Below are 24,111 nucleotides of genomic sequence, written 5' to 3'. Positions count from 1 at the left end.
AAATCTTCATTTCCACTCCACTCCAGGGGAAGGATACTGCAAAATCCCTATTTCCTCCCAATCAGCTGGGATTTGGGAGGCAGAGTATAGATGGGGGTGGAGCCAGTCAGAATTTTTACTACCGGTTCTCCGAACTACTCAAAATTTCCGCTACCGGTTCTCCAGAACTGGTCAGAACCTGCTGCAACCCACCTCTGAGTGAAACATCTTCAAAAAAAAAACAAGTCCAATCTCACCTTTGGGACATACCACCAAGGACTTCACAGTTCAATCCTGAGTGACCAATATTCTCTTCTGTTAGATTCTTGTTTATTTCTAAGCCTTCAGCATATTCATTTCAAGACTGCATCTGAGCCAAATGAATTCATATTGCTGTGTTTTTCCTATTTTCACAAAAAACATTGAATTGTTGATGTGTCCACTCTTCCCTGTATTTTCAATTTGCCCTTTCTCACCTGCCTTTGTGATGTCACAATGCAGCCGGGCTAATTAACTTCCTAGCAGTGTTGTGTCATCCCATTCACTGTTTGTGATTCGAAATTGGCTGCTATTACCCCTGAGATTAAAGCAAAACAGAGATTGAAACAAGAGTTGGAGAAGAAAACATCAGTAAAATAGCACCATCCCAGGGAACCAATTTTGCCTTTTTTTTTATTTTATTTTTAAGGTGGGCTTCAGAAAATCTGTATAGTCAGATTTTCAATGCAGTCTTGTCTAAGGACAATTTTCTACAGTATAATTTAATTTAAAAAAAAAACAGATGGGAAATAAGATTTATTATTTAGGTGGGGAACGTTTGGGGAATGTCAGCTCAATTTGGCCCTTTTCTGTACTTACATTGTGAGACTAAATTGTTTATTTTTGTTAACTGAACTGAGTAGGGCTTACACTGACTGCAGTGATTGTGTCTTCTCTTTTGAAATAAACAGAAAGTAGGGGAGGAAAGCAAACTCGACATTTTGATTGGAGGAACAAAAGAGAGATGGAAAATCACATTTTATGGTAGAAAAGAACTTTCCTCTTCTTTCATCGTGGACAATATGCTAAGCTGTAATGTGACTTATTGATTGGGATTACTGTATGGTGTCAACCCAGATAGATAAATAGATGCTAGGTAGGTAGGTAGGTAGGTAGGTAGGTAGGCAGGCAGGCAGGCAGGCAGGCAGAAATGATGGATTGGAATGGAATAATAATAAGAATAGAATAGAATAGAATAGAATAGAATAGAATAGAATAGAATAGAATAGAATAGAATAGAATAGAATAGAATAGAATAGAATAGAATAGAATAGAAATCTGGAAGGGACCTTGAAGGTCTTCTAGTCCAGCCCCCTGGACTAGAACCTATACCTATACCATTGAACCTATACCATTTCAGACAAGTAGCTGTCTAGTCTCTTCTTAAAAACCTCCAGTGATGGAACGTCCATGATTTCTGAAGGCCAGCTGTTCCACTGGTTAATTGTCCTCACTATTAGGAAGTTTCTCCTTAATTCCAGATTGCTTCTCTCTTTGATTAGGTAGGTAGGTAGGTAGGTAGGTAGGTAGGTAGGTAGGTAGATAGATAGATAGATAGATAGATAGATAGATAGATAGATAGATAGATATGGGTGGATGGATGGATGATAGATAGATTGGATTGATTGATTTAAGGATTTTTTTTTCAATTTAGCATAGAGACCACGATCCTTTTCCAAAGTTGATGACCATTGACCAGCAACTTGAAGTCAGGTTCTCATCTTCTCAACAGCCATTTTTTTCTCTATATTTCAGAGACCCCCCCCACCCTCTCCCCCAAATCCAAGCTGCATTAGATGGAAAGAGAAATCCAATCAAGCTTCTCTTGAATCCAACTTGACTCTTGGGTGCCTTTGTGAACACGTCCATGTTGTTTCCTTTGCTACAAGTAAACAGTTTGCTTAAAAGTTATCAGTGTCTTTCATCTAAGTACTGCAAGGGCCAACCTTGTTTAGTTTTTGGAGATGAAATTAAGTCAAATGCTGCTTTTTTTAAATTAAAAAAAATGGAGGGAATCCACTTTTGGAGGCATTGGGTTTGTTTGTTCACATGGGTATTCTCTAGGATTAAGTTTCTCTCTCAATTGTTTTCAGTTTTTGTGTTTTGTTTTTTTTTTCAGAAATTTGAGAGAGTCTGCTGGCATATGATTTTCCTCTCCAGTACTTCCTATTTTCCACACTACATACTGCTTAATTAGGAGACATTGCTTCTGAAAAGATTTGATGGGTTGCTATTCTTTTGTCAGCAACATCATTTCTCTTTGCTAGCAAAGGAACCTATTAGGCAGAAGATGGATGGAAGGCTACTGGAGAAGACCTCATCAAATTAGATTCATACCAAAATGCTCAGACACTTCTGATGCAACTGAATTTGTCAACCAGTTGTAAGCAAATTTCTTGAGACGCATGTCAAAAAAAAAGCCACTCCACCAGCTACAATGGTGGATTTGAAGCTGTCGGTCACAGCACACACAAACCAGGCAGAGTTTTGATTGTACTGTTGTGACACCCATATTGAGTTTTGACCATACAGAAAAGAGCAGAATAAATGCTATTTTAGGAGCATTCTTCTCTCAATTCTCTCCCACCCACCCCCGAATTTATTTCTGAAACATAACCTCTGAAAAGATCCACAGGTGTAGCATTTCTGATTTTTTTAGCCAGGCAACTAAAGTTGAGAAAAAAAAAAAGACAATTTAATAGTGGCGATACCTTTTGGTATCACTTCCTCTAGCGAGCTTAAATGTAGTTTATTTGAGAACCTCCTTTTTAAAATAAAAAATCACGACCAATTAGAACAGGGTGATGAATCATAACTTAGTGCCTTTTCTGAGTCTCTGGCAGATGTTGGGATTGTATCCATGGCTATAGTCATATAGTCATACCTGCATCTGAAATTTTTCATGGGAAAAAAAAGAGCATCAATGAGAAAAAAAGACAACTGTAGGAACATTTCATGTGGAACAACGGAATTTAATTGGGGGCAATGGGTTCAGAGGTATTCTGAAGACCACAATTCTTCTCCATATTATTAAGGATGATCTCATCTACTTAGGGTTTTTTTCCCCTTAGTTCCCTGTTTATGCCGTCAAGATGGTTGGAAGCACAGCCTACAGCCCATCGCAATGTCTGAACCTCACCAAATGCAATTTATTTCACAGATTCTGAGGTTAAGCCCACTCATGGCTTCACACACTGTGTGTGGAACCAGTTCCAAAATTCAGTAATAGGACATTTCCATAGAATTCCATAAATACCTGCATCCTTTGCTCAGCATTCAGAGTCAGAGACAAACAACCACAGATAACTTTCTTCCAAAGTGCTTTGGGAGAAGCAGGAGGATTTATTTATTTTTTAGTTCTTGTTAAAAGCAGCTTTAGGATGTCATGCAAAGCTAACTAAGTGTGGCTTACTCCATAAATCATGATTTGCTCAACTGAATGGATCAATTTTGCATGAGTGAGCTCTGGCTCCAGCAAACTGAGGGTTGTAAGCCCCGGTTTATGCTTTTGTGGAAACCTAATCATTGTAGCTTGCACAACAAACCATGGCTTCTGGGCAGGTCTGCCAACCTAAGCCAGCTAAAATGATCTCAGGCCACCTGTACATGTGGGAAGCATCAATGAAGGCTCATCTGCCTGGGCAGAGACACAGCATAACCCTTCTCCCAGGTATTTTTTTTGGGGGGGGGTGGCGTCTTCCACACAACATCTTTTCTTCTCAAACAGCGGCATCCTTTCCAAACCTGTTTTCTTCTTCTTTTCCTTCCTGCCTTTAAACTGCTCCTTTCAATCCCAAATGAGGATTAAAACAAGAGATTCAAAGGAGCAACAAAACCAAAACAAAACATCCAATAGCATCCACAGGCCAAACTCAATCAAAGCAAATTATTATTATTATTATTATTATTATTATTATTATTATTATTATTATTATTATTATTATTATTAGTAGTAGTAGTAGTAGTAGTAGTAGTATCTTTTTTATTCATTAAACATGAAACTCAATCAACTGAACATTTAAAAATGTCACAAATTTACCATTGACTGATGCTAATGGTTGATATGGGTTGTTGCCAGCGTCCTAGGTATCCAACAAGTATCTTTTTAAAATATATTGTTATTAAATAAATATTAAAATATTTTAAAAATTATTATCTTTTATTCATTAAACACGAAACTCAGTCAACTGAACATTTAAAAATGTGTCACAAATTTACTATTGACTGGTGCTAATGGTTGATACGGGTTGCTGCCAACGTCCTAGGTATCAACCGAGTATCTTCTCAAAATGTATTATTATTAAATAAATATTAAAATGTTTTAAAAATTATTATTATTATTATTATTATCTTTTATTCATTAAACATGAAACTCAGTCAACTGAACATTTAAAAGTGTGTCACAAATTTACCATTGACTGGCGCTAATGGTTGATACGGGTTGCTGCCAACGTCCTAGGTATCAACCGAGTATCTTCTCAAAATGTATTATTATTAAATAAATATTAAAATGTTTTAAAAATTATTATTATTAGCTTTTATTCATTAAACATGAAACTCCGTCAACTGAACATTTAAAAATGTGTCACAAATACAAATGACTGGTGCTAATGGTTGGTACGGGTTGCTGCCAATGTCCTAGGTATCCACCAAGCATCTTCTCAAAATATATGATTATTAAATAAATATTAGAACATTTTAATATTTTAAAAATTGTTGTTGTTGTTGTTGTTGTTGTTGAAAAGCCGATGGCTTGACGGAAGCCAGCCAAGAAGCTGCCGTCCGAAGTCGCCTCCGTCTCTCCTCCCCTCAGGCAAAACCTTGTGGCAACAACCCCCCCCTCTCCCCTACACACACACAATCCTCTCCCGTCGACTTTTAACAAACCCGGGGCGGGCTGCGCTGGAGCAAAATAATAAAATTAAATTAAAATTAAAAAAAATCTCTGCGCGTCTACGCCATGGGATACGGTAACCAGCCGGCGGGCACGCGCCCCGAGCCCCCCTTGGCCGCCCGGCACCTCCGCCGCGCGCGCGCCCCGCCGCTATCGTATTGGGTGAGGTGTGGTGAGGGGACTCGACGGACCGAGTTGGTTCGCGGGCGAAGCCGGGCCGGGCCGAGCCAAGGCGCGCTCCCGTCCTCCGTCTCTCCCCCCCCTCTTCTCCCCTCCCCGGCGCGCGCCCCCGCCCTCTTAAACGCGGCTCTCCAGCCCCGCCGTCCTTTCCTTCTTGCCGCCGCCGGAGGAGCAGCGCCATGGCCAAGGAAGGAGCCGAGAAAGCCGAGGAGACGGAGCAGATGATCGAGAAGGAGGCGGCCGAAGGCGGCGGCGGCTGCGGCGGCGACGGAGCGAACGGCGGCAACAACGGCGGCAACAACAGCAGCGGGGTCGGCGGCGTCGGCGTCCAGAAAGCCGGGGATGCCAAAGAGATGCGAGCCGTGGTGCTCTCCGCTTTCGGGGGCCTCAACAAGGTCCGGGTGTCTAAAAAAGTGATGCCGGAGCCTCAGGAAGGAGAGCTGAAGATCCGCGTGAAAGCCTGGTCCAGTATTCTGGGTTTTTTTGTTAAAAAAAAAAATTACTATTTTTTAAAAAATTCTTCTGGTTAGCCGGCGGTCGTTTGGAAGCATCTCTCTAACCTTCTTCCTTCCTTCCATCCTTCCTTCCTTCCTTCCTTTCTTTCTTCTTTCCTTCCTTCCTTCCATCCATCCTTCCTTCCTTTCTTCCTTCCATCCATCCATCCATCCATCTTCCTTCCTTCCTTCCTTCCTTCCTTCCTTCCTTCCTTCTTCCTTCCTTCCTTCCTTCCTTCCTTCCTTCCATCCTTCCTCCCTCCCTCCCTCCCTCCCTCCCTCCCTTCCTTCCTTCCTTCCATCCATCCATCCATCCATCCATCCATCCTTTCCGCCTTTTGCATTGATGGGCAAAAAGGGGGTCTGGATGGTGGTGTTGGAGGGGGGGGAGGCTCCCCCATCTGAGGCAGCGACATTGGAGACCCTTTAATTCCAATAGAAGTAAACGAGTAAAGAGAAGAAAGGGGTGGTCTCACCCACACACCCCAAAAAAGAACCCTGCTCCCCTCTCTCTCTTTCTTTCTCCAGCTACTTTTGCAAAGTTCCAGCTGAAGCTGGGGGTGTGGGGGGGGGGAAGAATTAGATAGGGAGCCCCCCTCCCCCCCCTTTGTCTTTGCAATCTGTGCCTTTAACCATCATGGGGAAAAGAGGCATTAAAAAAAAACCTCTATAAATAAACAAACTGGGGTTTATTCCCAAGTTATGGAGCGTTTTGGTTGGAGCTCTGTAAGAAGAGCCGCCTGAGCTTTGACTCAGCAACAAATGCAGCTCTTGCCCTTAAGTCATCCTTCCGTAGGAAAACGGGCACAAGATTGCAAGTGAAAATGACCATCTTTTTTCTTTCTCTTTTTTTTCCCATTTCTCTTTCTCTTTTCATCTCTCTCTTCTCTCTTTCTCTCCCTCCCTCCCTCCTCCCCGCTCAATAATGGGGTGACTCTGAATCTTACAAATGTGAATCATTTTTGTCATGCTTTTTTTTCTCCAAAAGACCAGTGTATTAGAAGTCCTTTCCAAGGTTTTTTTTCCCCAAACATTTCTTTTTTTTAAAAGGGACCTTTGTTTCAGAAAGCTTTTTCCGAATCAAAGCAGCATTTTTGGCCTGTTTTGGTCTTTTTTTTTTTTTTTTTTTTTTGGAACCTTCCTGTTTCTCTTACATCTGTGTCTGTATGGATGTTGACACTGCTAGATAAGGGACCGATTGCCTTTCCTTCTGATCGCCTAAAGTTCTTTTCTTTGGTCAAGCTCATGAATAAATCCTATTTTTCCCCTGCTCTACGCTTAATCCCTGTTTTTCTCCTTCCAGCTAATTCCCCACCCCACCCCCACCCCCTGTAAATTCTCTGTTAGAAGGATGCTGGTGACAGACACACAGCTACCCTGTTTTCCCCAAAATAAGACATCCCCTGATAATAAGCCCAATCGGGCTTTTGAGCGCATGGCAATAAGGCCAAGCACTTATTTCAGGGTTCAAAAAAATAGAAGACAGGGTCTTATTTTCGGGGAAACACGGTACTACAAGCTGAAATTATTCAAGGCCAGCAAAACTTGTTGAGATATTGACAAACTGAGTAAAAGGTTGGGTTGGGATTTCTAAAAGTGAGCAGTAGAAATCAGAAAGAAGGAAAAAGCAGGCTTGCAAAGGCCAATGCTAGTATGCTTCTTGAGCTCCTTTGCTTACCTGAAGGAAATGCACACATTTAAGCAAAGGATAACTTACTCATTGTGAAGCTGAAGGGAAGGTCCTTGAGTTGAGCTTGTCTCCTGATGACTCCCCGCATGCAGAACCATGCAGTTTTTATGGTGGCAATATGGGAGTGGTTGGCCAGTATCTTCTTCCTGATTATTTTAATCTGCCTGGTGGCCCTGAAATTCCTTAGGATATCTAACTAACTAATTCTCCTGTCTAGGTAACAGTTATGCTGCTTAGTGCTGCTTAGCTTCCTAGCCCAAACAAAGTTTAAGTTGTTGCCATCTACTGAAAATGCAATATTTTCCATAAACGGTTCATGACCAACTTGGCTCAACCCAACTCATGGGGACGACCTAGACGTGCAGTTTTGGCAGGAGGCAACAGTCATTTGCTGCTGCCTTCTTTCTAGGATGTTCTTAACAGTTTTCTCATTTAGCTGGTTTTCTGTGAAAGTCTCCCATCCAAAGAAGTAACCAAGCCCAATCCTGCTTAGCTTCTGAGCTGACAGAAAGTAGGTCAAGGGTGGATTGTGTTGCTTAGTTTCTTCTGAAAGTATGTGACTGTATGAACTTAAACGTACTTTAGCCAGAAGTCATGGGACTTACCCTGTTGGAACATTTTTGTTTCTTTTCCAGTTTTAAAAAAAAATTAAAAGAGATTAGAGTGGTACAATATATGTTTGTGCACGTAATCTTTCTCTGGCTTTAAATTGTTGGTCTTGACTGTCTCTGGGTTTTAAATTGTTGGTTTTAACTCTTTTAACATCTGGGGGGGGGGGTTGATGTTGTGTTTGTTGTTAAATCAGCAGGATATATTTACTGCTGCTCCACAAGGCCATTCCAAACAATGGGGATAATTGGAAGGAAAGAAGACTAGGAAGTGGCACATAAAAAGTGGATTAGAATTAACCGTCAACCCATCTCTTCCATCTTCCTGTTCCATATTAAAACTGCCTTCTCCTAATGATGACGTGCAAGGATGGGAGTTTGCTCTATCAGTGAAATCTTTATTATAGTCCTAGACTAGCATAAGGAAAGTGGAATACAACAATTATTTAAAATATATTAAAATAAAAATTACACAGAATTTAAAAAACATAATATAGTTTTTAAAATGCATGTGTGTGCATATATATATATATATATATATATATATATATATATATATATATATATATATATATATATATATATATATATCAGCAAAATATAAATTTGATATAAAATGGTTTGTCGTGAATGCGACTGCTTGAGGGCTCCTGGATTGGAGCTGAAAGGCGAAAGGAAGCCACATGTTGGGGTAGACCAGGTGTCTCGATAGAAAAACACTTTATACACACACACACACACACACACACACACACACACAGTAGCAGGGGTGAAATCCAATTTTTTTTACTATCGGTTCTGTGGGTGTGGCTTGGTGGGCGTGGTGTGGCTTGGTGGGCGTGGTTTGGTGGGCATGGCAGAAGAAGGTTGCTACAAAATCCCCATTCCCATCCCACTCCAAGGGAAGGATACTGCAAAATCCCCATTCCCACCCCACTCTGGGGCCAGCCAGAGGTGGTATTTGCCAATTTGCTCAAAATTTCCGCTACCGGTTCTCCAGAACCTGTCAGAACCTGCTGGATTTCACCCCTGTACAGTAGATATAGATATAGATACACACACATAACACACACAAATCTACAAACTATAGGGAGGAGTAAAAACATTAGACAAATACATAAAAAATTAATATGTCACTAAATGTATAACAATTCAAAATACTCTTAAGTAACAATGTAAATACTCATTAAGGCTAGTTTGAAATCCAGGTCATTATTTGAGGGATTTTAAGCGCTGTTGGCAACATTGTGTTGTAGCAGGTTTAGGCTCTGTAAGCTGCAGAGAAATATAAAATTATCTTGTGTGTCCTTGATATTTATGCAATCCTGGTGAAATACTGTAGGCTATATGTTTTCCTATAGTATCTGATTAAGTGATCAGAAGTGCATGTTTCCCAAATGGATGGAAATAGGTGTTGACCATAATAAAACATACTGCAGAGTTCCAGTTCGAGAATCCAACTGATTTTGCCTATTTCAGGCGTGTTCCGCCTTTTCTTTCAGCCTCCAGATTTTCAACAATTAATCAGCAGGCGGTGACTGTGGAGTGTATTCCATTTTTATGGGTATTCTTTTGGGGTTTCCACATTATTTTGGAACCTTGACCAATGAACAGAGTTTCACAGTGTCTTTTTGTGTTCCTCTTGGATATGCATGTGTGCCATCTCCTATATGTTCTTCCCATGACGTATGTGCTACTATCCTATAAATCCAAAACAGAGACATAGGAATTATTTGGCCAATGACCTATTAATAGGCTATAATACCTCTTTGATCTGTAGCAAACATACAAGATGTACACTATAGTTTCCGTTAGGTGCAAGTTTCAGAGGACACTCAAAAAGTTAATTCATTCTACCAAGTTTTGGGGGAAATTACCTCCAGAGGTAAGGCTGAGTCCTAGAAATCTTAACCAATTTGGGGCCCTGGTTAAAAACATTTTGGGAGATCGCAGGTTTATGGGGAGGCTATGTTTTAAAGGATATGTTAGTAGAGTGAGCAGGAGTTGGAGAAGACAATTTCAGCTCTTTATGAAGCTAGAGATTTTTCAAAACAATAGGCAGAGAAGTGATTCAAAATGGCCTCCTCTCATGGCTGAGCTTTAAAAGCTTCAAAAAACACCCCTGGAGCTGAAACGGGGGAGCTTGATACTCAGTCTAAATGCCTTTTTCAATCCAAGGGTAAGACAGTGGTGGGTATGGCTGAGAAAGACTAATCTATTATTTAAAACATTTCACACGTTTGAAAATGGAATTTCCCATAAAGACCATCCATGCATGAAATGTCCACATGCATCAGATGTCCACAGACAGAATCTGGAGCCACAGCTCCTGACATCACTAGTGTCTCCTGATAGCAAATATAACTTTGTACTGTCACCTTGCATTGGCATCCATGCTGAAATGAAATTCCAGTCGAGAAGCACTCATGGGTGAGTGAATATCGATGCTCTGGCAGTATAAAAAGGTAGGAAATGTTTCAGTGCAGATTTGGCATGAGGAAGGTATCACTTGTGAAGCGTTTTCCAATAGAGTTCAAGAAATGGAAATATCTCCTTTGTGCCACCAGGTCAGAAAAAAAATCACATTTCTGCCATCTAAGTCTAGCTCCTATTACACAAAGTCATGGCATTTTTATTGGAAGAAAAAAAAAAGGTGAAATGCTGCAGTGCTTATTTTAAAAAACCTTAACCTTGAAAGAGGCATTACAGCATCTGGTTGATGGGAACAATTAGTTGTATTGCAAAGGACCAGGAATACATTGGATCTTGTTGCTTATTTGAAATCTGCCTAGTTTTACTGAATCCCTAGAATTCTAGAATTCTCACTCTAAAATGTAAATAATCAGCTCAAATCATGTATTTAATGCATTTTGCAAAGAGCCAGCTCTCTTCAGAAGTCTATAATGTTGGGGAAAGTAGAAAGAATAATAGGAAGAGGGCAGCCAAACAGCAAGGTCAATGTACTTGATTCTAGTACTTTGGCAATAAGTGTGTCATTGAAAGAGTTGAAGGATCAGGCAGGGGCCAAATCATCTTGGAGAAAGTCAACCAAGGGTAAAATCCAGCAGGTTCTGACAGGTTCTGGAGAACCGGTAGTGGAAATTTTGAGTAGTTCGGAGAACTGGCAAATACCACCTCTGGCTGGTCTCAGAGTGGGGTGGGAATGGAGATTTTGCAGTATCCTTCCCATGCCATGCCCACAAAGCCACGCCATGCCCACAAAGCCACACCCACAGAACCAGTAGTAAAAAAAAATTGGATTTCACCACTGAAGTCAACCTATGTACAGTCATAAGAACTGGTGCTAACCTGGTGGCATGATCATGGATTATGGGCACTGTAGTCCAAAACACTTGGAATGTATAGTTTGCCTACCCTTGGGGCTTTGAAGTGAATGCAGTCTGATCTTGGGATGGTATTAAATTTCATTCTGCATTAGAAATGGTAACTGTCTGTCTTCATCTAGCATCTATATTCTGGCTCCATTCCATTGCTTTGCTACACAGTGGACTTGATTTGCCTTATGCAGTCCTTCATATTCCAATTCTGTTCCTTATAAAATATATTCCACAACTCTTAAGCATCGTATTACTGTTTACCAGAGACTTATGTTTGGGGGAAAAAAAAAAAGCAATGAGCACGGGTTAGAGAAGAGTTATCATTCTTCTCCTTTTTATTGTAATGCAACGTCTGATTCAATAATATGCCAAGACTTCTCTATTTCACCATCTCAGGGTTTTATATATTGGAGTTAGCCATTAAGAGTTATTTCCTTTCTTTCTGCTAAAAATGTTAACTCAAAAGGAGTAGGAGAGAGTCTGAGCCTAGAGAAAGAGACAGAGAGAAAAGGAGTCTAACTGGAATGTAGAAAATCTTTAAAAAGCACATCGATAAAAAAGAATGAGGCAGCGTTCACCAGTTTGAAGCCATTTTCAGCAAATTAGGCTTAAGTACTCAAAGAATAACATTTTTGTCTTTCAATAAAATAAAAAAAACGAACAGTTTAGCTTCAGAAAAAAAAAAATCTCCAGTCCTGGGGATAACCATTGTCTTATTTCCACTAACATATTTAGTGGGAATTGAAAATCTCAAGGACAGAACCAGGTTATTCCAATTTTGTTGTTGTTAGTTGCGAAGTCGTGTCTGACCCCGTGGACAATGTTCCTCCAGGCCTTCTTGTCCTCTTCCATCCTCTGGAGTCCATTTAAACTCATGCCGACTGCTTCAGTGACTCCATCCAGCCACCTCGTTCTCTGCCATCCCTTTCTTCTTTTGCCCTCAGTCTTCCCCAGAATTAGGCTCTTCTCCAGGGAGTCCTTCCTTCTCATTAGGTGGCCAAAGTATTTGAGTTTCACCTTCAGGATCTGGCCTTCTAAAGAGCAGTCAGGGTTGATCTCCTCTAGGACTGACCGGTTTGATCGCCTTGCAGTCCAAGGGACTCGCAGGAGTCTTCTCCAGCACCAAAGTTCAAAGGCCTCAATTCTTTGGTGCTCAGCCTTCCTTATGGTACAACCTTCACATTGCAACTGGGAAAACCATCGCCTTGACTATACACAGTTTTGTTGGCAGGGTGACGTCTCTGCTTTTTGGTATGCTATCTAGATTTGCCATAGCTTTCCTCCCCAGGAGCAAGCGTCTTTTAATTTCTTGGCTTATTCAAATACCTTTGTCCAAAATCCCACACAAGTTTTGAAGGTTGCCATCATTGTTTTAGACTGTATAGGTATACTACAGAAATCCAAGGAAACTGTTGTAACAAGGAAGTTCGGTAGTCCTCGATTTATGACCACAAAACTCAATTGCTAAGAAAGACAGTTCAGTGAGTTGTGGCCCATTTTACCATTTTTGCCAGAGTTATTAAGGCAAATTGTTGCCATCGTTAAGTGAATCATATAGTCGTTAAGTGAATCTGGATCCTCTCACCCATTGACTTCTCTTGTTGGAAGCCATCTGGAAAGTTGACAGGTAGTGATCCTATGATCCCAGGATGCTGAACCTTCATAAGTACATGCCAGTTGCCAAGTGCCCAACATTTGATCATGTGACTGTAGGGATGCTGCAATGGTGATTGACAACTTGTCATGAGTCACTTTTTTCAGCATCATTGTTAACTTTGAATGGTCACTAAACGAATGCTTGTAAGTCGAGGACTATGTGTAATAAGTTCATGATAACCAATTTGATTAATAGTCTGGAGCCCATGGATCATCTGACAACCGCCTTTTTGAAAGATATTGGACCATGGGAAACAATCAAATAAAAGTTACCAGTATTTGTGGGAAATGAATGTTACATTTCATTTTTTTTTAAAAATTGCATGCTACATTAATATAGAATAGCATAATAGCTTCCTTAAAAATTAAAGCATTTGCAATCTCTTCACCGTATATTGTCTGTTGCTGCTCAGTTGAAAACTGAACAGGTTCATTTTTGTGAAGTCCTAATATTGCCAATTTAGAATAGAAAAGAATAACAGAGTTGGAAGGGACCTTGGAGGTCTTCTAGTCCAACCCCTTGCTTAGGCAGAAAACCCTACACCACTTCAGACAAAAGGTTATCCAACATCTTCTTAAAAACATCCAGTGTTGGAGAATTCACAACTTCTGGAGGCAAATTGTTCCACTGATTAATTGTCTAACTGTCAGGAAATTTCTTTTTAGTTCTAAGTTGCTTCTCTCCTTGATTAATTTGCATCCATTGTTTCTTGTCCTGCCCTCAGGTGCTTTGGAGAATAGCTTGACTCCCTCTTCTTTGTGCAGCCCCTGAGATATTGGAAGACTGCTATCCTGTTTTCCCTCTTTTCATTAAACTAGACATACCCAGTTCCTGCAACCGTTCTTCTTCATATGTTTTAGCCTCCAGTCCCCTCATCATCTTTGTTGCTCTTCTCTGCACTCTTTCTAGAGTCTCAACTTCTTTTTTACATCGTGGCGACCAAAACTGAATGCAATATTCCAAGTGTGGCCTTACCAAGGCATTATAAAGTGGTATTAACACTTCACGTGATCTTGATTCTATCCCTCTGCACTCTTTCTAGAGTCTCCACATCATTTTTTTATATCTTTTTTTTTTTACATTTATTTTAATATTATTTTCCAAAGCAGCATAAACAAGAGGTTTTTAGCTGTAGAAGATTTTGAAGATACAGAAAAGCAAAACCTATTCCTCTCTTCAGATTGTGGACTCTTTCCTTTGGGGAAAAACCTGCTAGAGAATGTACTCATTCATGTACATTGAATGAGACATCGCTCAATCTATTGTCGCTGTGGCCTGTTTCTTTGGGATTAAGTTCTTGAAACTTCAAAGATAACATGCTGATTTTTGGGAGGGGTGGTGATGGTAATCAACAAAAGGACAACGTGTAAAGAGGTGCCTGCTTTTAACCAGAAATTATTTTGCGTTGCTCAGAGAAGACACAAAGAAGGAAACAAGGTAACTTGAGTTTCTCCAAGGAGTATCCCAAAAGATGAATAGTGAATTCAGCTTAGGGGAGTGGGAAATGGAAAGAAATCTCATATAAAGAACATTTTGGGTTTTGGTGACTAAAATATGGTTGTGAATGGCATGATAGGTTGTGTTTATCAGCTACCTTGGAATGTAGACCTTCATATCTTCCCTTCTCATTTTTTTTTTCCTTTACAGTGGCTTAAATTTTATTGATCTGATGGTTCGCCAGGGGAACATTGATAATCCACCTAAAACACCACTTATACCTGGATTTGAATGCTCTGGAATTGTAGAAGCTCTGGGTGAAAATGTGAAAGGCTATGAGGTAATATGATGGTGCTTGAGAAAAAAACAATATAACATAAACATAAACCATGATAACAAAACATAAACCATGATAAACCAGTGGTTCTCAACCTGTGGCCCAGGGACCCGTTAGGGGGGCCACAATGTCATCGGGGGGGGGTCCATAAAGGCTTGAAGAAATGTAATGATTTACTGTATTTTTTGGAGTATAAGGCGCTCTGAACTATAAGACGCACCTACTTTTTGGGGGGAGGAAAATAAGAAAAAAAAATCTACCTCTGCCTCCCAGCAATTTGCCTCCTTGTAGCAAACAGCCTGTTTCAGTTTTATTTTCATTTTCAGCACAGCCTGATTAGCACAAGAAAAAAAAATCTGCCTCCCAGCAATTTGCCTTCTTGCAGTTTCATGTTCATTTTCAGCACAGCCTGATTAGCACAAGAAAAAAAAATCTGCCTCTGCCTCCCAGCAATTTGCCTCCTTGCAGCAAACAGCAGAGGCCGAAAATGAAGCGCGCGTAGGTGGCAATAGGCAATGGCAATCCCTGCAGCCTGAAACAGCTGATGGTCGGGAGGCTGATCCAACCTAAAATCAGCTGCTTGTGTTAAGCAGGCTGCGGGGGGGGGGCAGGTGGGCGGGGTTACATTCGGTGTATAAGATGCACCCAAATTTTCAACCTCTTTTGGAGGGGGGGAAGAATAGAATAGAATAGAATAGAATAGAATAGAATAGAATAGAATAGAATAGAATAGAATAGAATAGAATAGAATAGAATAGAATAGAATAGAATAGAATATAGAATTTTTTATTGGCCAAGTGTGATCTTATACTCCGAAAAACACAGTAAATCTTGAGTTAGGTCTTGGGGATCCTTGGCCATGGTTCATGGCCACAAAAGGTATTTTAAAGGAAGGTTTGTGGTGAAGAAAAGTTTAAGAACCACTTTGATAAATGATAACATGGTCTGTTTGGGATTTATTATAATGTGATGTGTGTACCTACCTATCATTGCTTTGTGTTATGTGCGGATCAGGTTATTCAGCAGACTGTCATTTAAATATCCTGTCATCCCAATGTTGAATTCTAAAGTATTGTGAATCGTCACCTCTTGATAAGGATATAGTGGAATCCCCAAAACGGAAGAAATCAATTAACCAGATATTAATGAATTTCAAATGGTGGCAGAGCCCTTGATGATTAAATAGTCTTGTTCATAGCTCAGGTCAAACCATGAAACGGCTTGTTTGCTTTTGGGATTAGGATTGCATATCCCCATTCCAATTTGTGTTCTATATCTACCAGGAGACTGGTTTTAAAATGGCTGGTTTAGAAATAGGTCTAAATATAGCAGCTATATAAATATATATATCAATACAAATATAGCAAATGCGCAGCAGCAGTGGTATAAAAGCAGTTTTAAAAGGCTGGCATCATAACATCATTCTCTCTTGAAAAAAACAAAATTCACATTAGGAACGCTATTGGTGATGCAGCCAAAACAACACTGTCTACATAGCAGAAGATGCGCAGTATTGCAAAAACAAACAGATCACTATCATCATCGTAGTCGTTGTCATCATCATCATCATCCCTTGATGACAATAGTCATGCTTGTTCCTAATAGAATATAGACCCCTTGAGGGCAAACTGAATAGGATGAAAAGGAGAATCCAATAGGGTGAAATTCTCAGTAGGAAACTTGAAAGGCTAAGATACTAAGATCTCAAATTTACAACCCAAGTCATTTTATGTAAAATAAATATATAAATAAAAGATAGTTGAAAGAGTGCAACGTACAGGTCTCAGCTGACAAGGGCTTACCACTCCCATCTTATTTCAGAAGATGTGGGATGGTAACAAGGGAGGCAAGAGCAAACTAGACTTGACAAAAGTGGGGAGTGTAAAAAAAAAAAGGAGGAGGGAGTTGGCTTGCTGTGACCAAGAAGAAGAAAAGTCCCCTCCCCTCCCCATTGTTGTAAACCCAGCAGAAGATTGGCTGTCTTAGCGAAGACAGTGTTGTAGCTTACCAGTATTGGCCAGATCCTCCTTGGGGCTGAAGCGAGAGGGCTGGAAACGATTCCTAGGATGGTGGTATTCACTGGGTTCATCCAAGATAATTCTAGGTGACTGGTCAAGTTAGCCTTGCTCCCTCTTCTTCTAATAACACCTCAAACAGGGGTGCTATTCAGAAGGTTCTGACAGGTTCTGGAGAATCAGTAGTGGAAATTTTGAGCAGTTCGGAGAACCGGTAGCAGAAATTTTGAGCAGTTTGGAGAACTGGCAAATACCACCTCTGGCTGGTCCCAGAGTGGGGTGGGAATGGAGATTTTGCAGTATCCTTCCCCTGCCATGCCTACCAAGCCACACCACATCCACCAAGCCATGCCCATAGAACCGGTAGTAAAAAATTTGAATTCTACCACTGACCTCAAGTAGATGCCTGCTTAGGGAGATGATGACAGGACCCTGGATCCCATGCAGGCTGATGCATTCCAAACTCTGTTAGGAATTAGAAGGAAATGCCTCATCTGAAACTTGAGGGATTCACATTAAGCAGGGTTCCTTCCTTGCTTCCACGTAGCCCTCAGCTTCCAATGGTCCCAGCTGCTCTCCACCCACACAAGATCCAGCCACAGCCATCCCTGCTTCCAAGTGGCTTATATAAAATAACCCAAAATGTAGTTACGTTTCATAGTAAAAGTTCATCTATTTAATATATGTATGCTTCAGTAGTGGGTTTCATTTACCTTCGCTACCGGTTCGGAACTGTGTGCGCGCTCACTTTGCTTGCGCATGGCGCTTCTGCACATGCGTAATACCTTCTGCTAATGCACAGCGTTCATGATGACATCTGGGTGGGTGGGCGGAGCCTCCCACCCCTGCCGCTACTGGTTCGCCTGTAGAACTGGTAGAAACCCACCACCGGTATGCTGACTGCCCTTATTTCCTTCATTCTTGACTCACCAGAGATTTCATTGTTAAGGCCTTTGGGCTTTTGAGCTAGTCTCAAGTAACGTTCATGGCAATCTTGAGTTTGAGATTCCAGCTGAAAAGGAAAAGCAATAATTTCTTTTGGGCCCTAAATCTGTTTTTTCTTTGGACAATACAATGATAAATAACCCAGGACTATTCAGATAATCAGAAGATAACTGCATTTACCTCTGTGCAGACTGCAGTCAAGACAATAACTTATGAATTGTTCAACTGTCTACTATATCACCCTTAGTATTTGGCACGAATAAATTTTACTTGTCTTACTGAACAAGAGACTGCAGACTTCCTCCTAAAAAAAAATTAAACGCAAGCAACCCTTTAAAATATTACCAACTTCTCAGCAATAGCTATGGATTGTAGAATTTGAATGGTGCCCTCTTTTTATTATTTATTGTTTCAAGGTTGGCTTACCATATATACTCTGACATTTTACAGTATATTTGTGTTTTATTGGTCTGGGACTATAATCAGTAAACATAACCAGCCAATCTGTGAATGGAATAGCCTTCCACCCCAGCTGTCATTCAATGCCTGCGTCCATCCCATACTCTCAAAATTTCCCATGTGCCACTAAGCACCAAAGATTGGGGTTCTAGAAAGAGCTCACTGCAGTTTGCTTGTTTGTGACTTAGCTGTTGTGTTCCAAAGGTGCTTTTCCAAGATGCTTTTTCTTGTTGGATTTTTTTCTTTTTTAAAAAAAACATTTTGCTTTTCATCCAAATTTCTTCAGTTCAATCCAGAACTGAAGAGGCTTCTTGGATGAGAATGAAACATTTTCAAGGAAGATAAACCAAGAAAGTCCAGTTGCCTTTTGAAAAAAACATCTTTGGGACTACCATGACCTGGATGGTTGAGAATCTCCATAGACACTTAGCATGTTTTGTAAACTCAGTCGACTGTAGTTAAACTCTGTCGACTGTAGTTCATTCTTCTCAAGCCAAATAGACTTTAACATATTGGGTAAACAAACTAGTACAGTGTATATCTATTCAACTGAAGGCACTAAATGAATTTCCATCAGTTATGGTTGCAAGAAACTTCACTCCAAATCTGCAATTCATCAGCCAGTTGAATGAGTTTGTTTCCACTTCTTTGGAACGGGACTGTAGTTGAGATATTCAACTTAATTCTAAGCTTTCACCCATTGTATGCAAATACTGTATCATTTTTTATTTGTTAATAATGAAAGCAGGCAAACCATTTCATTTCACATAAAAAAATCCAACCTTTTGCTGATGGGGAAGAAGACGTAGAGAAATAGACGTGTCATCCTGTTTCAGTAGCATTTTAAAGCAAATTTTACAACCTTTTGTAACCTTTTCTGTATCCCAAGGCAGTTGAAATGTGGCACTACTCAAGATGCTATAAATGTTTCCCTGCTATATACCTCTCAATCCAGCCCCCCCAGCCTTTGAGTGAAGACGATTTGGGCTCTAAAAGAGTGCAGTAGAATTTGATCAAGATCGAAAAGCGCAGTTTCAGAATAAATGAATATGTGGGAGATAAAAAGGAGAGGTGCTTGCCATTTCATTTTCTCATTTTGAAAGGTTGTCGCCCAAAAGACATGCAGAGCTAATAGAATTAGAGATGATCTACGATGGAAGATTTAATCACTGATTGAGCATTTAACAGCCTTTAACATTTAATAGGTGTCTTCGTTAAAAACAGAAGATAGGATTTGCATCCGGTGGGGCCCATTTCAGTTCCCAGTATTGCTAGTTTATGAAAATAATCTTTGATATTATTAAAAAATGTACAGACAGATTCAAGTCAGCCTAGCGTGTCGTCTGCCTTTAAAAAAAAAATCACATTATGATAGTTGGTGTTCTTAATTCATTCTATAGACTCAGCTGTTTTATTTGCCCATTTTAATCATGCTATGGTGCTTCATTATTTAGTCAACATTTATAATAGCAGTGAAGATCCCCAGTTTATCCAGTTGTTGTTGGATTACATCTCCATCCCTTTAAATGAAAATAGGGATGAGGGATGCTGGAAGTTAAAATTGTTCCAGGTCTGAACTTTATCAAGTCCATTTTTCTTGAACTTGAACAAAGTTCTTAAACTTTATTAAGTTCAAGTTAATTGACAGTGTCAATGGTCACTATTACCGTTTTGTATTTTGCACCTGACCATCTGCAGATATCTCCCACCTTGGGTCAATCAGACCCAAGGTTGATTGAGACCAAGACTCACCACTTCCTAAGCAAATCCCAAATTGCAACATGATTCAATAATAATAATAATAATAATAATAATAATAATAATAATAATAATAATAATAATAATAATCAGCAAGAAAAAATCACAAAGTACCGAGATTTGCAAATTGAAGTTGAGCGACTGTGGAAAAAGAAATCGTGTGTTGTCCCGATTGTAATTGGAGCCCTTGGAGCAATACCCAAAGGGCTACCCCGCTATTTAGAAATTCTAAATTTGCTGGACTTGAACATTTTGACTCTACAAAAAACCACCTTACTCGGAACAGCTTACATCCTCCGACGATACCTTAACAGTTCCTAGGTCCTTGGTTAGGACTCGAGCTGCTGAGCTATTAACCAGCCTCAAAGGCTGTGAATCTCACTAAAGATTAAATAATAATAATAATAATAATAATAATAATAATAATAATAATAATAATAATAATAATAATAATAATTTTATTTCTATACCGCCCTTCTCCAAAAGGACTCAGGACGGTGTACAGCCTAATTAAAAGCACAAAGACAAACAACATTTAAAAATAATTAAAATTATTAAATAATTGCCTCAATTATAAAACCCCCAAATTTGAAATCCCACATTTAAAACCAATTAAGATCTTTACATTGATAGCCCGGCCTGGCGGAACAACAAGGTTTTGAGGGCACAGCGAAATATACGGAGGTCAGAGATCTTAACGCATTTCTGGAGGCAGTTCATTCCAAAGGGCAGTAAGACTGAAATCCTGAGTAACCTGTAAAGAAATAAGCTCTCTTAAATATTTGTTTTTATTTATTAAAGTTGTATGCTGCCCATCTTCTCTACCAAGCAATTCTGGGCAGTTTATAAATATCATAAATAACCAAATAAAACAACTTACACATCACCATGAAAGCAAAAATATTAACATTAATATTAAAATGGATAAAAGAACCAATGCATAGATAGGGTGGAAGTGAGATCTTGTGCTGGTCTACTAGCCACCTCCAAAATGGCATGGTCCGAGCCAATTATAAATATAACCATTAATATAAATTATATTAATAGAATAATATATTAATATAAATATGTACGCTTGCTTCTAAAGAAGCACGGTTAGAACTGTACTACTCTACAGCTAGGCAATCTTTGAAGCATGGAATTGTAACTCACATTAATGACCCCCAACTGTGCCATAACACTGTATTCCGGCTGGCTCACTAGCAATTATTTCATTTGTCATAATAATGCACTTCTCGGAAGGAAAAAGTACAATGGACCAAGCTAATTAAGTAACCAAAATAATTTCATTTCAGATGTGAGCTCATGTGAAGAATCAGGTGAGTGTAGCAAACGCCTTAAATTGTTACCAATAGGCGAGCCAGCTTTGCAGTTTAATTTCATTTCTTTCCTCTAACGCTGTAATTCTGTATTGACATCTGAATGAAACTGCACTGAGTACTTGAACATGCTATAGAGAACGATAACATCCAGTTTTAAAAATTGATTTTTGCTGCTTTATATGTGAAAACAGTCTTCCTTTCCCTCTCCCCATATTTTATTGTATGAATAATTGCCGTAAATATGACCAAGGTACGGAATGGATTCCTTCTTTAAAAACTATCAAAAGCAACTGATAAAAGTTGAATGTACTGTAGGCAGAAGAATGCAGAGATACACATGTTGCAGTCTGAATCAAACAGTGTTCTCTGAAACACAGTTCAGCATAGTGAAGCAGCTTATACATGAATTTAAATCCACAGATATTAAAAATGCCAGGAGGGGGTGGATTTGCAATGACTGTTAAACAACTTTTTAACATATTTGAAATGTGGAGCATGTAGGACTGATTTTGTTTGGGTTGGAATAAGCCAGCTCTATAAATTGGTTTAGCAATAGCAATAGCACTTAGACTTATATGCCGCTTCACAGTGCTTTATAGCCCTCTTTATAGTTTACAAAGTCAGCATATTGCCTCCAACAATCTGGGTCCTCATTTTACCCACCTTGGAAGGATGGAAGGCTGAGTAAACCTTGAGCCTGGTGAGATTCGAACTACCAAATTGCAGGCAGCCGGCAGTCAGCAGAAATAGCCTGCAGTACTGCACTCTAACCACTGCGCCACCGTGGCTCTTAAACAATAAACCACTGATTACTTTGAACTTACCTTCCCAAAATATTACGGAAAGCATTGGGTAGGTTTTATGATATAGACCAGGAATCTCCAAACTTGGCAACATGGCTGGCTGAGGAATTCTGGGAATTGAAATGCACAAATCTTAAATTGCTGAATTTGGAGACCTTTGTGACAGACTATTTTCTGTATAACTCTTCTAGCTTCAGAAGGAGGTCTTGGTCTCATTTGAGAAACTGAGTAGATGTATTGCTCTATTTCAGGAAAAAAAATATAGTCCTGTCCCGGAGGAAAAATAGGGTAGAAATATGGTATAAATAATAGCTGATATATTTCTACACATTTTGCATCATTCTTATGTCCACAGTGATTGATTCTCCTCTGCCATCACCGTATGTGATTGTAGCCCTAATCACTGGATGTTACAGTCACCAAGGGATAACTGCCAATGGTCTGAAGCCAGCTTGTATTTTGGGTGAGGATTATCCAGAAGGTTGTAATCGGACTGTGTTTCTTTCAAATGGTTTCAGATTGGAGACAGAGTCATGACATTTACTAACTACAACGCCTGGGCGGAGGTTGTATGCACACCTGTTGACTTTGTGTACCACATTCCCGATGACATGAGCTTCTCCGAAGCAGCTGCTTTTCCTATGAACTTTGTAACGGCGTATATGATGCTCTTTGAAGTTGCCAACTTGCGAGAAGGCATGTCAGTCCTGGTTCATTCTGCTGGAGGTGGAGTGGTAAGTTGATTCTGTCCAGTAAAGAATTACAATTTTGATTGTCAGTACAGTATTAATAAATTAATAAAGGGACGTGGTGGCTCAGTGGCTAAGATGCTGACCTTGTCGATCAAAAGGTCAGCAGTTCAGCGGTTCGAATCCCTAGTGCCGCGTAACGGGGTGAGCTCCTGTTACTTGTCCCAGCTTCTGCCAACCTAACAGTTCGAAAGCACGTAAAAAATGAAAGTAGAAAAATAGGGACCACCTTTGGTGGGAAGGTAACAGCGTTCCGTGCGCCTTTGGCATTGAGTCATGCCGGCCACATAACCACGGAGACATCTTTGGACAGCGCAGGCTCTTTGGCTTTGAAATGGAGATCAGCACCGCCTCCTAGAGTCGGGAACGAGTAGCACCTATGTGTGAGGGGAACCTTTACCTTTACCTATAGTATAAAGGGGGAAATTAATCTGATTTTTATTTATTTCCTTTCCACCCAGTAACCCAGTTTCTCCCTTCTCATGAGAAGAAAAACTTTCCATCTAGGTATTAATAATCGCTATTGTTGTGGATTGTGCAGTTCCATCTTATAGATTGAGAGGGCTAGATGTCAAAAAAAAAAAACCCCATCCAACCAGATAAAAGTCTCTCCTGCCCAAAAGAAAGTGTCTTCAAGGGGGATTACGTCATGTAAATAGAGGAAAAAGATACAAAAAAAAAATCAAATTTCAATTTCACTCTATAAATAGGATTGGATTTAAAACAAAGCAGGTGCTGGAATTCAGTCTGCTTAGCAGATTTTGTGTACTTCAATGCCATATGTGCTGTTTCAAGCCCAGCTTGTTGAAAGAAAACTGGCACCTTGACCAAGAAAGTCTGTAATGACTTCCTTTCAGAATAAAATACGAGAATAATTATGGGCTTGTGAACTCTGGCTTTGAATCTGTGGCTATTGCTGAAAATGGGATGAGCATTGAGAGCTGGGTAAGTTAAAACGGAGAAAGAGCAACAGGAGCTTCCAAAAGTGAACGTACGTGGACTTTCTATGTAGAAGTAGAGATACTCAGTTGAGTAGGTTTTGGAATAATCTAACAGGATTTTATGAAAAAAAAAAATTTTTTTTTTTAAGTAGAGCTATTCAATGACATGTCACAAAGGGCTTTGGAAAACAAAGGTGTAAGCTTTACCTAGGCCAGGGGTGTCAAACTCAAGGGGCTGGATTTGGCCTGCAGGGTGCTTAGATTTGGCCCACGGGGCCGTGCTAGCAACAGCGAAGGACCAGCCCGCAGTGCTTCTGCCAGTGAAAATGGAACTCGCGAGGGCCACAGGCAGCACTCCCAAGCTCTGTTTTCGCTGGCAGAGGGGTTGCAGGAGGCTGTCGCAGCCAAAAATGGAGCCTGTTTTTGCTGACAGAGCACTCTGGCCACCACAGGCACCCCTGACACG

The 24,111-nt window shown here is 40.0% G+C and overlaps 1 protein-coding gene across 1 annotated transcript in view; it reads left to right on the top strand.

Annotated features, from left to right (window-relative positions):
- Positions 1 to 5,271: 5,271 nt before the first annotated feature.
- Positions 5,272 to 24,111, top strand: part of VAT1L (vesicle amine transport 1 like) — a 55,540-nt gene continuing 36,700 nt past the window's right edge. Inside the window, exons 1-3 of the mRNA XM_070952948.1 lie at positions 5,272 to 5,555; positions 14,527 to 14,656; positions 22,474 to 22,689. Of these exons, the coding sequence (XP_070809049.1) occupies positions 5,272 to 5,555; positions 14,527 to 14,656; positions 22,474 to 22,689 (630 nt within the window). The remainder of the gene's footprint in view (positions 5,556 to 14,526; positions 14,657 to 22,473; positions 22,690 to 24,111) is intronic.

Source organism: Pituophis catenifer, unplaced genomic scaffold (assembly GCF_029215685.1).
Source record: "Pituophis catenifer annectens isolate HBS135680 unplaced genomic scaffold, rPitCat1.0.hap2 SCAF_13, whole genome shotgun sequence".
In the NCBI taxonomy this organism is placed as follows: Eukaryota; Metazoa; Chordata; class Lepidosauria; order Squamata; family Colubridae; genus Pituophis; species Pituophis catenifer.
The sequence above is the reverse complement of the archived record's forward strand: the minus strand, read 5'-3'. Positions and strand labels throughout refer to the sequence as shown.